The 14,750-nt window shown below is 42.0% G+C and overlaps 1 protein-coding gene across 1 annotated transcript in view; it reads left to right on the forward strand.

Moving 5' to 3' along the window:
• The window catches only part of LOC126249493 (dynein axonemal heavy chain 5), an 856,962-nt gene that overhangs the window by 404,077 nt on the left and 438,135 nt on the right, over positions 1–14,750 (forward strand). The window contains 1 exon segment of the mRNA XM_049951144.1: positions 14,156–14,380. Coding sequence (XP_049807101.1) covers positions 14,156–14,380 — 225 coding nt within the window.

Here is a 14,750-nt window from a genome sequence, read left to right on the forward strand (position 1 = left end):
CAAAGTCACATTATCAAGTGTTTTAAGTGTTATACAGTGCATAAGATGGCATACTGTCGTATTTAAAATACACTATTAGACACATTGTCTAAGTGTCGATCCTTAGACAATGTGTCTAATAGTGTATTTTAAATATGACAGTATGCCGTCTTAGGCACTGCATAACGCTTAAAACACTTTATAATGGCACTTTGAAGCCGAAATCATGATCGTGTAAGTGTAAATGTAACACTGTAAATAAACAACAGTCTAATGGCGGTACTGACTTTAAAGAAATATATTATGACTGTGGCCGGCCGCGGTGGTCTAGCGGTTCTAGGCGCGCAGTCCGGAACCGCGTGACTGCTACGGTCGCAGGTTCGAATCCTGCCTCGGGCATGGATGTGTGTGATGTCCTTAGGTTAGTTAGGTTTAAGTAGTTCTAAGTTCTAGGGGACTGATGACCACAGATGTTAAGTCCCATAGTGCTCAGAACCATTTGAACCATTTTTTTTATTATGACTGTGGCCCCACATTATGAAAAAAAAATATTACTTGATGTAACTGTCTGGGAGTCCATATACCTCGACAAATACAGCCATGATTCATCACAAAAAAAATTCAGGCTCAACTTCCCCAACACACCAGACTGCAGCTTACAATTACTACACTGATATCGAGCAACAACATCTGAACCTCGATGCACTACTTTTACGAGGTTTGTTTAAGTTGGTGCACATCTCTGTGAGTGAATGGAAATGGCACGCCGGCCTGAAGCGCTAAATGGCGCGATAATTTTCTCCGACTTCTTTCCAGCACCGCTCCTAACTCGTCTAGCTTATTTTCGGTCAAAAATTAGATTTTCTTTACTTTTTTGTCCAAGATTAATTCAATCTCTTGAACTTTATTTCCTAATGTATGCATTGTCAAATCATGGAGAATTCGGACCATGTCTCATGAAAGGTATCCGAAACTCCTACCAAACGCGGAATTGACCACTAAATGTGACGACAGGTGGACTCACCAGTATAATATGAGACGGTAAGTATTGTGTTGTTTGTAGCGAAGCGGTAACAGCAGAATGGGTCGGTCAGGAGCGTTCAGTGAGTTTGTACATGGACTAGTCATTGTACGTCAACTGAGTAACAAATCACCAGGGACATTTCAATCCTTGTGAAGCTGCCCCAATTGACTGTTAGCGATGCGATTGTAAAGTAGAAACGCGAAGGAACAATCACAGCTAAACCAAGTCAAGACGCACCTCATTTACTGAAGGACAGGGACCATCGATCATTGCGAAGGGTGGTTGTAAAAAATCTAATGAAATCAACGGAAGAAATCACTCGTGGTTACCAAAGTGCTACCACCAGTCCAGCTAGTACAGTGACTACATGTATGGAGTTAAAAGAGCTGAGGTACATTGGTCGAACAGCTCCTCGTAAGCAATATTTTTTTTTGTCATTACTAAAGGACGCTTTAGGTAGAGTAAAGAGCGACGCCGCTGGACAGTAGATGAATGAAATCGAGTAATTTGGAGCGATGAATCACGCTATACCCTGTGGCAATCCAATGGAAGGGTCCAATCTCGATCTGGGGAATGTTGCCATGATGAGCACTGCCAACAGGAAGTACATAGGAGGTTGTGTCACGATATGGTTCCATTATTGGGCTTAAGGAAACATTAAATGCGCTAAGATATGAACACATCTTACAGCATAGTGTACTGCTTACAGTAGAGGAACAGTTCGGGGACGATGCTTGTTTGTTTTTGCATGACACTGAACTCTGTCCTAAAACAGCGTCTGTGAGGCAATGTTTTGCGGATTATAAAAGTCTTGAAATGGACGGGCGTGCTCAGTGTCTCGACCTGAACATATTGGAACGCCTTTGGGATGAGTTAGAATGTTAGCTTCGCTTGTGACCACAGCTTCCAACACTGGTTTCGCCTCTTGAGGAAGAATGGGCTGCCATTCCTCGACAACCTCGTTGAAAGGGTCCCAAGCATAATTCAAATCATCATGAAGGAGGAGGGTAGATTCACCTCATAATACACCTCACTAACAGATGTTCGGATCAGAGAGTGTACACCTGGACATTTTCGTATGAAGGCAAGACGACATACCAGACAGGCCACTCTTCTTGCATTTTTCAATAAAATCAACAATCGTTAATCTTTCGTATGTACCACAGTGAAAGGAAACGACGCCGAACAACAAAGGAAAACAAACCTTAAACTCGATACCACATTAAACAAGGCACAATACAACTGTTGAGCGATACGCCACTAGCCTCTGCCCGAGCCACAGGACGGCAGAGAGCGCCATCAACTTTTTGGCGTTCGGTACATATCTTCGGGATATTGCTTCCTACACAAGAGGCAACACTTGCGTCATACGTGAAACATTTATTATATGTTTGGTAAGTTGGAGTTTCGATGCCATGCAACAAACAATAACGGCAATTTTTCGATCTCTGATATAGGTAGGATAATTCTTTTATGTATTGCACTTCTAGCAACAGTCTTTGACTTCAAAGAATGCTACCTTCTGAAGTGATTTGGATTCCTTCTCAACCATAAGTTTCACTGACACAGACTGGGCGAGATGTGTCCCTCGTAATTGAACAGTTGGGCCCTATGAGAATAACGGTTATCGGTCATAAAAAGATGAGAGAGTACGCTAGTATTGGCTTATAGAATAATAAGATGGCGCAGAGTCCCATCTCTGTACATTATTATCGTCAACGAGCCGTTTTAGATGACACTGTAGTCCGTACATCCGGCAATGTTGAGAGGTGCGCATGCCACCAATACGCGGCAATGAATATTACACGTTTCGTTGAGGAAAGTGAGTTTGGTTTTGTTCTTTCTCTACATTACTGTGTACTGCTTTTTTAGGAAACACACAGCCGGATTATCTGTGAAGATGATAATTTCACTGAGTTGACAGTGACAGTTTTGACATATTCTACGCCCTCTAATTGTCTTCAGTGTCCGCTGGAGTTGAGTTTAATTCAGATAATAACTGCGAAGAGTCGTGAGGAATAGGCAACGATCACTCTGGCTCTTCTTCGACCTGTAAGAACTTGCACCAATATTTTCTGAATAACTCCTGCTGTTTGAGAGGGAATTCAGAAATTTAAGATATTACTTTAACGCTCTCCAGTAGGTTCTGCAACTACGCACTCTGACTGGTCAGTTTCTACACTGGACAATTAAATTAATGAATCACTTTTTCGAAATTCCTTAATGTCTCCCATTTCCAGGAACAGTTTAGAAATTTTGCTCATAAGTGCCTACAACGTTCCTCTACAACAGTGGAAAAGCGTGGCGCGCTGCGATGTCACTCTCGGCCTCGGCGACACTTCTCACTGCAAGGTGTCGGCACATGTGAAAAAAAACGCCACAGCTCAGCTCATGTGATGCATAAGGTGGATTAATGGTGTCACATTAGCACCAAATTTCACCATAATTCGCCCAATGCCATTGTGGAAGGGTCAGCAATCGACGAAATTTGGATGTGACAAGAAGCACCAAAAGGTGTTCATGTTTATCAGCTCTCCCATTTTGCGCCCTCCTATAGCGCGATCACGAGGAGGAGGCGGGGGGGGGGGGGAGGGGCACATTAACATGTACGTGATTAAAATGTCAAAGGGTCCTTCTACGACCCCACTTGTTCAGCAATACCCTTGGTGCCACTCATATATCTTTTTCGATCAGGTTAAAAATGTACCTGCTAGAGACTTCGACACCTGTTCAGCTTCATGGCTCCTCCAGCACTTGAGGACAGCCAACCCCTCGACACTCCTTAGGAGGGGCTGCTTCCCTAAGGCGCTAGAGCAGCTGCAAGGCTGAATGGGTATCGAAGGATTTGGCAGGTACATTTTTAACATGCACAAGAAAGGTGTGTGGTTGGCACTTAGGGTGTTGCTAAACAGAGGGCCTTTGAGGGAACCTTTGCCTTTTTATCCACACACATCTTAATATTGCAGCTAACCCGCCTACTCCCTCTCGTGATCACGTCACAGGACATCACGAAGTGGGTAGGCTGAAAAGGCATGAACATCCTTTAGCGTTTCAGGTCACGTTAAAATATCGTCGAATGATTTTGAATGGTCCCTAGTGGTTCCACTCTGTATGCCAGACCGAAAATTGTGGTCGCACTACACTCAAAAGGGGCCAGATCACATTCAAATGGTTTGCAGCCCCACGGTGTTCTTAGAGCAGCAGTGTCGAACGTTGCCAAGAACGTTGTCCTGTCCCCAAGGGAAAGAGTGAGTTCATTGGTGCCCTGTATGCCTTTTAGTGTCGACTCTAAGCGGCAGTGTGTTTGAAATGCTTTCATCTGCCACCCAAAAGAAAACCGCGTGATTTCAACATCTGATGTCGTGGTTCTGACACGCAACGCAAAGGCGTCAAAAGAAGGTTGAAGTGTGGGTCAGAGGGGGTATGACGATCTTCCACCGTGCGACTCGACCACGGTGGCGTTGGGCAAAATTTTGGTGAAATCATTAACTCACCTTACAGCACATGGACTTCCAGGTTGTATCGACACCTTGCTTTTTGATGCGTCGCTTGCCGAAGGTGACGTCGCTGGGCGAAACGCTTTCACGTCATTACAGAGGAAGGTTGTAGGCAACTTTGATCCAAACTACGAACTTATCCGTCACAGTGTGAGAGAATTACTGGGTTTAGAAAAAGTGGTCCTATATTTCTTTTTCTTTTGCATATATTCCCAGTGTCTGGCAATCCCACAGAAACCAATGAATCACATATCTAAGCTATGAGAGCGAACATTAATACTACGAATCTAGTTGTTACAGTACCTGAACATTGCACCACTTGTCTAGCTGATACATGTACCTGAGTGGCATGCTCCATTATCTTTCCTTAATGACAGATAGTACTTCAAGCTGTGACAGACATATCACACGTCACCTCCCCCTCCCCCCCCCCCCGCCCCCTCACTCAAAGGGGGATTCATGTCAACTACAATTATGTTCTTACCTTAAGAAAGAATGACACAGTCCCAATATCCTCGATCTGTAAATATCTTGAAGGCAATCTGGTTGCTTATTTACATATATGAACTACTTATTTAGAAATACATACCTAACAGTGTGTAGCAAACCTTTTCACCTCAATGCTGAGGCCACCATAAGCTTTTGGGAGCCACCTTGATCCACGACCACTCGACTGCTGTCAACAGCATCTAGAGATTGATCACAGCTGCATAGAAGTTACGTACATCTCACTCTATAGTGTGAAAGAGAGGATCAACAGAATTGAGACAGATGACTTGTGGACCACACATATACCAACATGGCTGCGCAGTCATCTTCATACTGCTACAACACAATATAGTAACGGGTATAAATGAGGAAACTTTATTGAAACTCATTCAAATTGCCACAGGCAACTAAGTTATGCCAGTGACAAAGGTGAAAGCAGAAGGTGAGCCAGTATGTCGCCAGTGTGTCAGGTCATCAACAAGTTACGAGACTGTCTGCCGAGTGATGATACACATCAGCAGGAAGGAAACTGTGACAAAACCAAAGGAGACGAGGCAAGCATGTTCTTTAGCTTGTAAGACATGTCAAAAGATATTCTATCTCTTTCACAAGAGCACATAGTGATAAACCGACACACCAGTTAAGAGCCTGTTAAGTGAATATAGCGGAATAAGGACACTTATTGTCGTTACGAAACGAGCTTTGTGTCACAGCCTCACGCCAGCTCACTTTAAATACTCCACATCTGCAGCTCTCATCATGAGTTCATCATTGGGATAGATGGCATTCACAGTAATAGCACACAATTCCATGATTTTAATACCATAGTGAATGTATGTCCTAGATGCCCCACCACATTCTGTGAACTAGCCAGATATGTACTCAAGATGATGGCCTCCACCTGATGAACTTTAGGCTGTTTGCCACCTGCTATCTACTGACGAGGAAACTGACTGTCTTCAAACAACACCACATCACAGGGTGGTCTCAGAACTGAACTTCAGTGCAGGAGCCAGCAACAGGGCCTCTTGTGGTCCATGTTCCTTTTCAACATGCAGGCACCTCCGGGTGATGAAACCTACCAGGGGTAGGGAAGACATCAACCGACTACACGACTACTGACACCAGGTGAATTGAGGCTGGGTTTTCAAGGGTCATCATAGAATTTAGAGTGGGACTGAGAACACTCCAGCAGGCAGCCTGAGACCACCTCGCACTGGGCAATGGCCACACCTGCTCGATGACAACCCGCTAGAGGAGTGCACTCCAACGTCGTCATCAGAGGATTTGTGTTCGAGTCCAGTGCTTGGAATTCGGAAGTGGTCAACATTTATGACGTTCATACATCGCATCAATAACTGTTGTGATGTGGCAGAGTTAGGCATATTGATTGGTGTGCTACGTACCTTTTGTGAAACCAACGGAACCTGCTGATTCATCAGAAGTCAGAGGAAATTATAAAGAGACATATTTGCTACACGTAGGATGTGCCACTTGTAATTTAGCAGGTCATAGTGAACCATGCACCGTGCGTACCAGTAACTTATTGTATTTGGAGACAGTGTGGTCATGCAGCACACGACTGTCGTGAGAGTCGCTGGGTGATGATCAGGCAAAGGAAGTAACTGAGTCTAGTTTCGTACATTGTAAATTGTATTTTTCTTGTTTGGTACATGTTACTCTGTTGGAAGCACTATTTTAATTGTAAATATAGCATAGTAGTAAATTGCACAAAAATGTTAGACATAAGGTCACCTAACACTAGTGATACTACAGCCGCTGTAACGTAACAAGTGTCACAACCATTAGAGGCAAAAGCGTCAACAAAAGGTACGCCATGGTGAATTAATGGTTCAATTAGAGTCTTTTAGGGACGAGACAGAGCCACAGTTGGGTTCGAGTGAATTCAAGTTGCCAGTAGCAATGTCCCACATTTCGGTAGATTCTTTAGTAGCTAACCTAATCAAACGATGCATTCAAGTAACAGTAGTCACAACTAATTCGATATTTTCAAGTATCGTCAACTAACTTTTTGAACACAATAGCGATATTTGCTGACCAAGGCGATCGCTATGCTCGATAATATCCTCACGTAATTGTTTATCTATGAATTTACCTACTAGTGCCCATAGATGTTTCCCTATTCTGTATGGTTTCCTATAGACTGTTGGATTATCACTTGTTGGTATGCGGTGTTGTGTGATGGCAGTTGCTGGCAAGGACCATCTGAACTGAATGGATCTGAATATCCTAACAGAAAAGTTTCCATGGCATCCTTTTTATTGTCTTTCGAGTGAAGAACCTTGGCACGTAGCACGTAGTACAAACGCATTGATGATCTGTTTGATGCTACTATCAGCTCATGGTCCATCGATATCCTCTTCTTTGAGTATCTAGAATCTCGCTATAATTAATTCTTTCGCGAGGCTCACATCATCTGTCCCAAAGTTATCAAAGCTTACTGGAATCAGCAGCTCCCCATTAACGATGGTTCACGGGCAACATTTCTTCATATAAAACAATGTATTTCATGTAATGCTTTGTTGTTTTCCATTGGCTCAACCAGACATAGTCTCTGCTGTGGTACATCGGCATCTACAGATACCCAAACCAACTCCCCTGAACCAACATTTACTGTCATGAATAGTTTTGTTTAATGTACCTGTACACAGTTCACTTGGTGACACCTTAGCAATCGGTGTACCATGAGACACTAAAACATTTACAGCTGCTGGACTCGTCGGAAACAAGGTCCCACCAAGTTCAACTGTGCAGTGTGCAAGATTAATTTTTGCATGATGCCTATGAAGTCAATCCAGGAAATCAAGTCCGAGAATTGTGGAATACCCTTCTCCCACAGTTGGCAACACTTCCATCCTCACCAAATTCTGTAGTTCCAATCCTTAAAAAGAGATGTGTTGCCCCAGCGATACCAAATCACTGTTTCCGATTCTAAGGAATTTATACCTTGGAGTCCTTAGTCTTCCCCTACCCACGAAGTCTAGACTAATCACAGATAAATGTGCATCGGCATAGACTAAAAATTTACATTCTTTACCATTTACAAAGCCCATCAAACAACAATCCGTTTCTACAATAGTGTCAAATAGTTCAAATGGCTCTGAGCACTATGAGACTTAACTTCTGAGGTCATCAGTCCCCTAGAACTTAGAACTACTTAAACCTAACTAACCTAATGACATCACAAACATCCATGCCCGAGGCAGAATTCGAACCTGCGACCGTAGCGGTCGCGCGGCTCCAGACTGTAGCGCCTAGAACCGGTCGGCCACTCTGACCGGCTACAACAGTGTCCGCAGTTCTCTGACCCACTGGGAGTGTTTTCCGATGAACAAAATGACATAATTTATTTTTAACGTATTCGGGTGCTTGTTTCCGTTACCCTGCTTTCTTTTCCCATATTCGTACGCCTTATGATCGAAACGCCTACATCAGTAATGTCGCAGTTGTTTGCGCTGTGCTTCCAAATGCCCATTCCTCCCACAACGATAACAATTCTTTTTAAAAGAAAAATTCGTTTATCAGTGGGTACTCGTGTAGCCATATCTGTTTCCTGCAAATGTGTGGCAACACGTAAGGCTGAAGCCCAATACTCTGGATTTTCCATACGTGCTCTTCGCGAAAACTCCGCAGGAATTCCTCGCAAAAACGCATCGAGAGCTCTGTTTTCTTCCTCCCTGAGTACGAAGATATCTGCTTCTGAATTCCCTGTCAACTGATATGTTTGCGCATTTACCTCAAGTACTGCCCGAAAAAGTCTTCACTTTTCATTTGCCTTCTGCGTCAACCCACTAGACTTTTCTCTAAAAAACCCAGCACTCTTCCGCACTCTGACGCAAACCTTCATGTAATTGTTCAAATGTATTTGCCTTGCTCAGGGTTTCGTTATACATCACACACGTCTTGGCTTAACCCATAAGGCGTAAACTGCCCATCTGCAGAGCAGTTTCATCTGATCTAATACTCATTCCGGCTGCAGCCAATACATTACTAATGAATACCGTTATGTCCTCTGTAGTTTTGAAAGAGATGAACTTTAAAATTGAGTTCGACTGAAGTAATTCATAAGCCAGTAATCAAACATGTAAATGAAGATACTCTAAACAGGAAAATAGCATTTTTATAGATAGTAGGTGGAAGCCAGGCACAAACAGCTGATAGTGAGTGTCAACTATTTCGAACACAGCCTCACTTTTAAATGCAAGAAGACTTGCTATGCAGATCTACAAAGTTCATATCTCCCGTTGTACTTCCTACAGTGCTGAGAATGAAGTACCGCATCACGACCATGTCTTATCAGGTCATGGACGGAAAGGAACAACCAATAGACGTGTAGCTGAAAGATTTTGGTGGAAAACGCGTCGCAGTGATGGAGAACAATATGTGAGTAACTGCAACCCATGTGCACAAAGAGAGGATTGAAGTCATCAGAAAATTCAGTTTCAGAGACTACCAGAAGCAGACAAACTGTTTTCTCTACTAAGACTGGATATTTTAGGACCTTTTCATACAACACAAGTGGGTTCTAAGTAAGTTTTTCACGATATTTAATTAAGGTAGGTATCCCAGATAAGATGGCAAGGTTTTCAGTACAAGCAATGGTAAACAACTGCTTATTGAAATGTACCATAAATCATTATTATGGACCAGAGAACTAATTTTATATCTAAACTAATGAAACTGTCACTTATTGTAAATTAATACTTTGTATACCAGTCTGTTTCCTCTTCAAACGAATTATTGTGCCCATAACGGTAGGTGGATAGCCAAATTTTCTTCCTTCTATTTCACATCTAGTTCCATTAATTAACAATCCACTGCCTCGAAATTCTAGTTTCATTATCACAGTTAGTTCACCGTTTTTATAGTAAGTGATAATTACTGTTTCAGGCGTAAATATGGAGCAGATCCAGTGATCTCCAATGTCCTTGAATTTTGGCTGAGGAAATTAAAAACTTTTTTCTAGCATCCTATTGCTGCTATTTTCCCTAAGAACAATTGAATTTCATGTGACTGGTTGTTCATTAGTATCACTTTTTTTGGACAAACAATAACAGCTTCTCTAATACAGTATTTTAAACCTGTTCCGGACATAATGACGTGAGCATCTCTCCGTCTAAAAACTAATAATATTTCGTGAGTTTGTATCCATTTCCCAATTTTCTTTATTATCCGCTATTCCAAATACAGTTTTTAACAGTTTCCCTCCTGCATCTAACGAACCTTGTTTCTTATGTATTTGCGTTTGTGGTACTATTTCTGTTAACTGTTGCAACTGAGTCCTCAATTTCTCATATGAGAGTTTTAATTCCTAAGAGAAAAGGAATTATTGTAGATCCGCTCCTTCTCTTCTACAAGTATATTAATACAGTACATGACAAGCAAAGAAAACGAAGACTAACCTAAGTAACTAACAAATATCATATGTGCATTTTACATTAAATTTACACTATTTCGTGGACCTAAGTGCATGGGATACATTTCTCTGATATTCCTTGTTCCTTGACAATTCTCATTTTTTCACAATGGCTGAAGGAATCTGTGGCAATGCATCAATCTCGCTTTTAAACAGTCTGACTCTACTTACATGGACAGTAGAAGTTCCACGTAATTTTACATTGACTGGTGAAGTCACTTCGTTATCTTGGTAAGGTCCATAACATTTCCTTAAAAACTTTTTCATTTTGCCTTTTGGGTATACGGATTAGCAAGTAATACCCAAAGTCTATTTCTGTATTGCGGCAGTTTACTCGTGACTGGTTGAATACGTTCTTGATTCTCTAAAGTTTTTGTGCTGGCACGTTTTGCTCTCTACCGAATTTCCCTCAATTTATTCGCAAAATTTTTCACTTGTTTGCCCCGTTGATCCAGTTTAGGTTGAGATATATCAAAAGATGACGCCATTTTACGCCCATATATTACCTCGTACGGCAATAGTTGTCCTCGTTCCTGTTCAACGCCCAGGCGACTCCGGGTGCTGAAATCTACCAGGGGTAGGGATCAGTCAACCTACCACACGACCACCGTCACCAGGTACATCACAGATGAGTCATCAACGATCATCGTAGAATTCTGAATGGGGTGGAGGACAGTCCAGCAGCCAGCCCAAGACCACCTTCACTGGGCAACAGCCGCGCCTGCGTGTCGGAAATCTGCCGTGGCACCACGGTCGCTAAACCTCACCGGGGCATACCATCAGCGAGCTGACTCGACGGACGTCAGCTAGACTCTAGCATGCAGCTGAATGCAGGTGCAGAGGAACGACGACTTTTAAACAACGAGAATAAATGACTGAACTGTAATAACATTTTACTTTACCGCTTCATAGGTTCGCAACAGCTATTCTGACTTCACGAGAGGTGTCTCCACTCGGCCCTTTGTAATATCATTCTGACACAGTTCCGGATCTCCGGGGTACTCCTGTGTATTGTTGAATGTACAGGCCACATGCGGGCTACTGTTGCCGAAGAGACACATGCAAATGATCAGAGTTGGGGCGAGCTGCTTATATTGTAGCGTAATCTGACATGTACCACTGCTATCAAATTTGTGCATCTTGTGGTATCCGACATTTTCTAAGGTGAGTGAGCACTACGTACTTCTTGGAGCCATATTGTCAGCTATGAATTATGTGTGTTGAGAAACAGATCGTCTAAAGATAGTGTTGATTTAGTTGTAATTTTCATCTAACTTTTTATGTATGTAGCGAAGAGAGTTATTTTTGTAAGTGTTAACATAATGTTTTATATATGAGTGAATATACATGAAATAACCTTACTTTTCAGTCAGTCACAAATGTGTATTCGTTTCGGTTAGTTTGAAGGAAATTAACAAAGCGAAAATGGTTGCTGATGCTGCTAATTAAGCGTTTGAAGACACTAAACATCTAAAGACATCAATCTCTTAGTCACGCTTCCCTGCTCTCACTCCCCTAGCACGGATTCTCTGCATGTAGAGTTAATGTTACGTGGAAGTGGGAGAAGGTGTTCTAAGTGTTTGCTTAACATAAATCTCAGGAGGAAGGAGGAACGTGGGTACCAGCCCGTTACCCGGTATTCATTCATCTGGAAGGATGTGGGAAATCACCGCCTAAAAATCACATCTAGGCTGGTCGGCTCAGTAGCCATCGTCTTGAATCCGCGCACACTAACCCGCACGTCTATGTGGTGGGGGGGAGGGGAGTGAGAAAACAGACATGGTACCTATGTAGTACCACTCTAAAGTTTTTGATATTCTTTTAGTACAATTTAAGAAACTTGCTCATTTAAAAAATGCGTTTAGCACTGTCGGTGCAACACAACATTTATGAGGGATGAATTAAAGTTTTTAATGCGTTCTTTACCTTATGTTATTAATTAAATAATTATTTCGTGTCACAGTATGACAACAAATTGGAGTTAAGGAAAGTGGAGCACAGATGAATAGCGTTTAGCTCTAACAGTATAACTAAATGGGAATCATGGGTCATTTAAAAGTGCACGCATATCAAATTGGCCTAAGCCAAGACGTATGCTGAAAATATAGAAATGCTAACGGGGATATAAAAATCCCTGGCCGCAGTGAAATTTTTCCTAACGAAGCTGAAAACGAATTGCAAGAGCATATTATTACACCTGAAGAGATGATGTTCGGTTTATGTTTGTCGGACGTAAAACACTTGTCTTCCACATTCGCTGGCACTGTGCCAACGTCGGAATATGTGGTGAGTGTGAGAGCACCCGTCGAGCAATCTCCAAAGTGTTCAGCACTTAGACATGCTGCTGCCCTAGGATTGTCTGATAGGACCGGTTCCATAGATATCTTCACATGCACCCCCACAAAATGATGGTTACCGTGAGCGAAGTAAGAGAGATTTTGAATCTAGCAAAGGAAATTCTTGAGAACATTCCCTCAGGCGCTGTTTTAATTTCTTCTCAGGATGAACACTTCCCCTTGTGAGACGCTGTAAATGAGCTAAATTTCCGCTTCTGGGCAGCAGAAAACCTTCAGGAACTTCACCAACGACCGCTTCACAGCCATCATGTGACAGTTTGGTGCGCCGTTCTGAACTACAGTATATGTGTGGAGTCCGTCTGTTTTTGAAGAATATATAGTAACAGCAACGGTTAATTCAAATTACTATTGTCGCATGATAGAGACCCAAGTTAAATGAGTTTTTTGGACATCATAAAGAGGGAGAAGTCTGGTTCTAAAAATAGAGAGCCAGAGCTCACCCTCTCGACTTTCTCTAGAAATTCTCTCTTCGCGAGGAGACATCGCCTGTCACCGAAGGTCACACGATTTATCACACTGTGATTTCTTTCTTTGTGGGCATTTAAAGGCTCAAGTGTAAAAACATCGCCCCATAAACCTGCAAGCACGTAAGGAGGCAATAATTCGGGAAGTGTCTGCCGTTCCACAGGACATAACACGAAAAACTATGAACAACTTCCGGAAAATGCCTCGTCATCTAGTCACCAACGGAAGAAGCCTTTTACTGGACATAATTTTTAAAACCAACTAATCTAAAATAGCATAGAACTTGTTTTTCCTAAATAATATTATTTTCTGTGTATTTGTTTGTAGCTACGTTTTGAAAGATGCGAGGTCCTTTTTCCGGATCCTGTATGTAAAGAGTAGCGCTGTGGCATCCTAGAGCGCTTTTGTTTAAAGCAAAACATTGAAAAATAAAGGTATTTTGTAGAAAAAACATCCTATTATCAAAATCAAGAAACTTTCAAACTAAGGCTGGAGATATAAGCCTTCGAAACACATCATGGAGAATAAACGTAACTGAGAGCAACTTAATTGTGACACAGAAGCGAAATCGTGTTGAGTAACACACAACAAATGAAGCATGACTGTGTTTGTATCTCTTCCAAAACTCACTCTGTTTCTAGCAATTTGTTTATGTGTGTGCTAAAATTGGTCACCAGTTGATAAACATGCCTGACATAAACACTACGGGACGCAAACAGTTGCAATTACGATTTCCAGTTATCTACAACATGTTACACAAAACTACAGTAGCGACTGACGTCGATACTTCTAATTAGACAGTTTTCCTTCCCAGCCGTTAAAACAGTCGTTTGTTGGAACATTTTTCAGACATTATTTCACTTAATCGCAGCAGGTAATATGAAATAATGGGTATCGTTCTTTACAGGTCGGAATATTAGGAATACAGATGATCTGGACCAGAGATGGTGAGGCGGCCCTCATGCAAGCTCGTGCTGACAAGAAGATTATGTCAGAGACCAACAACAAATTTCTAGAATTGCTTAATACCCTTATCGACCAGACGACCCGTGATCTTACCAAGTTAGAGCGGATCAAGTTCGAAACTCTCATCACTATACATGTGCATCAGCGGGACATTTTCGACATTCTGGTGAGTAACATCTGAATAACATTATCCTCATTTTATTTATTTATTTATTTGTTAATTGTTGTGTACTAAGAGGTAGGATTTCAGTTCTTAGAGGAGTAAAATCTATATGGACATGTCTAGAGGCTTGATAAGGAATTCGAAAGGATCATATGTGGAAGATATTTCTTCAGACAAATTTCCATTGCTCTTAGCATACCTTTGGGTAGTCTGCTTCTTTTCCAGTTCGTAAGATGAAACGTTTTCGAACCAGCACAAATGTGGCTTTGACGTCAACAAAATACTGCTTTTGTAACGTTGTTACAAATGGCTCTGAGCACTATGGGACTCAACATCTGTGGTCATAAGTCCCCTAGAACTTAGAACTACTTAA

Source organism: Schistocerca nitens, chromosome 3, assembly GCF_023898315.1.
Source record: "Schistocerca nitens isolate TAMUIC-IGC-003100 chromosome 3, iqSchNite1.1, whole genome shotgun sequence".
In the NCBI taxonomy this organism is placed as follows: Eukaryota; Metazoa; Arthropoda; class Insecta; order Orthoptera; family Acrididae; genus Schistocerca; species Schistocerca nitens.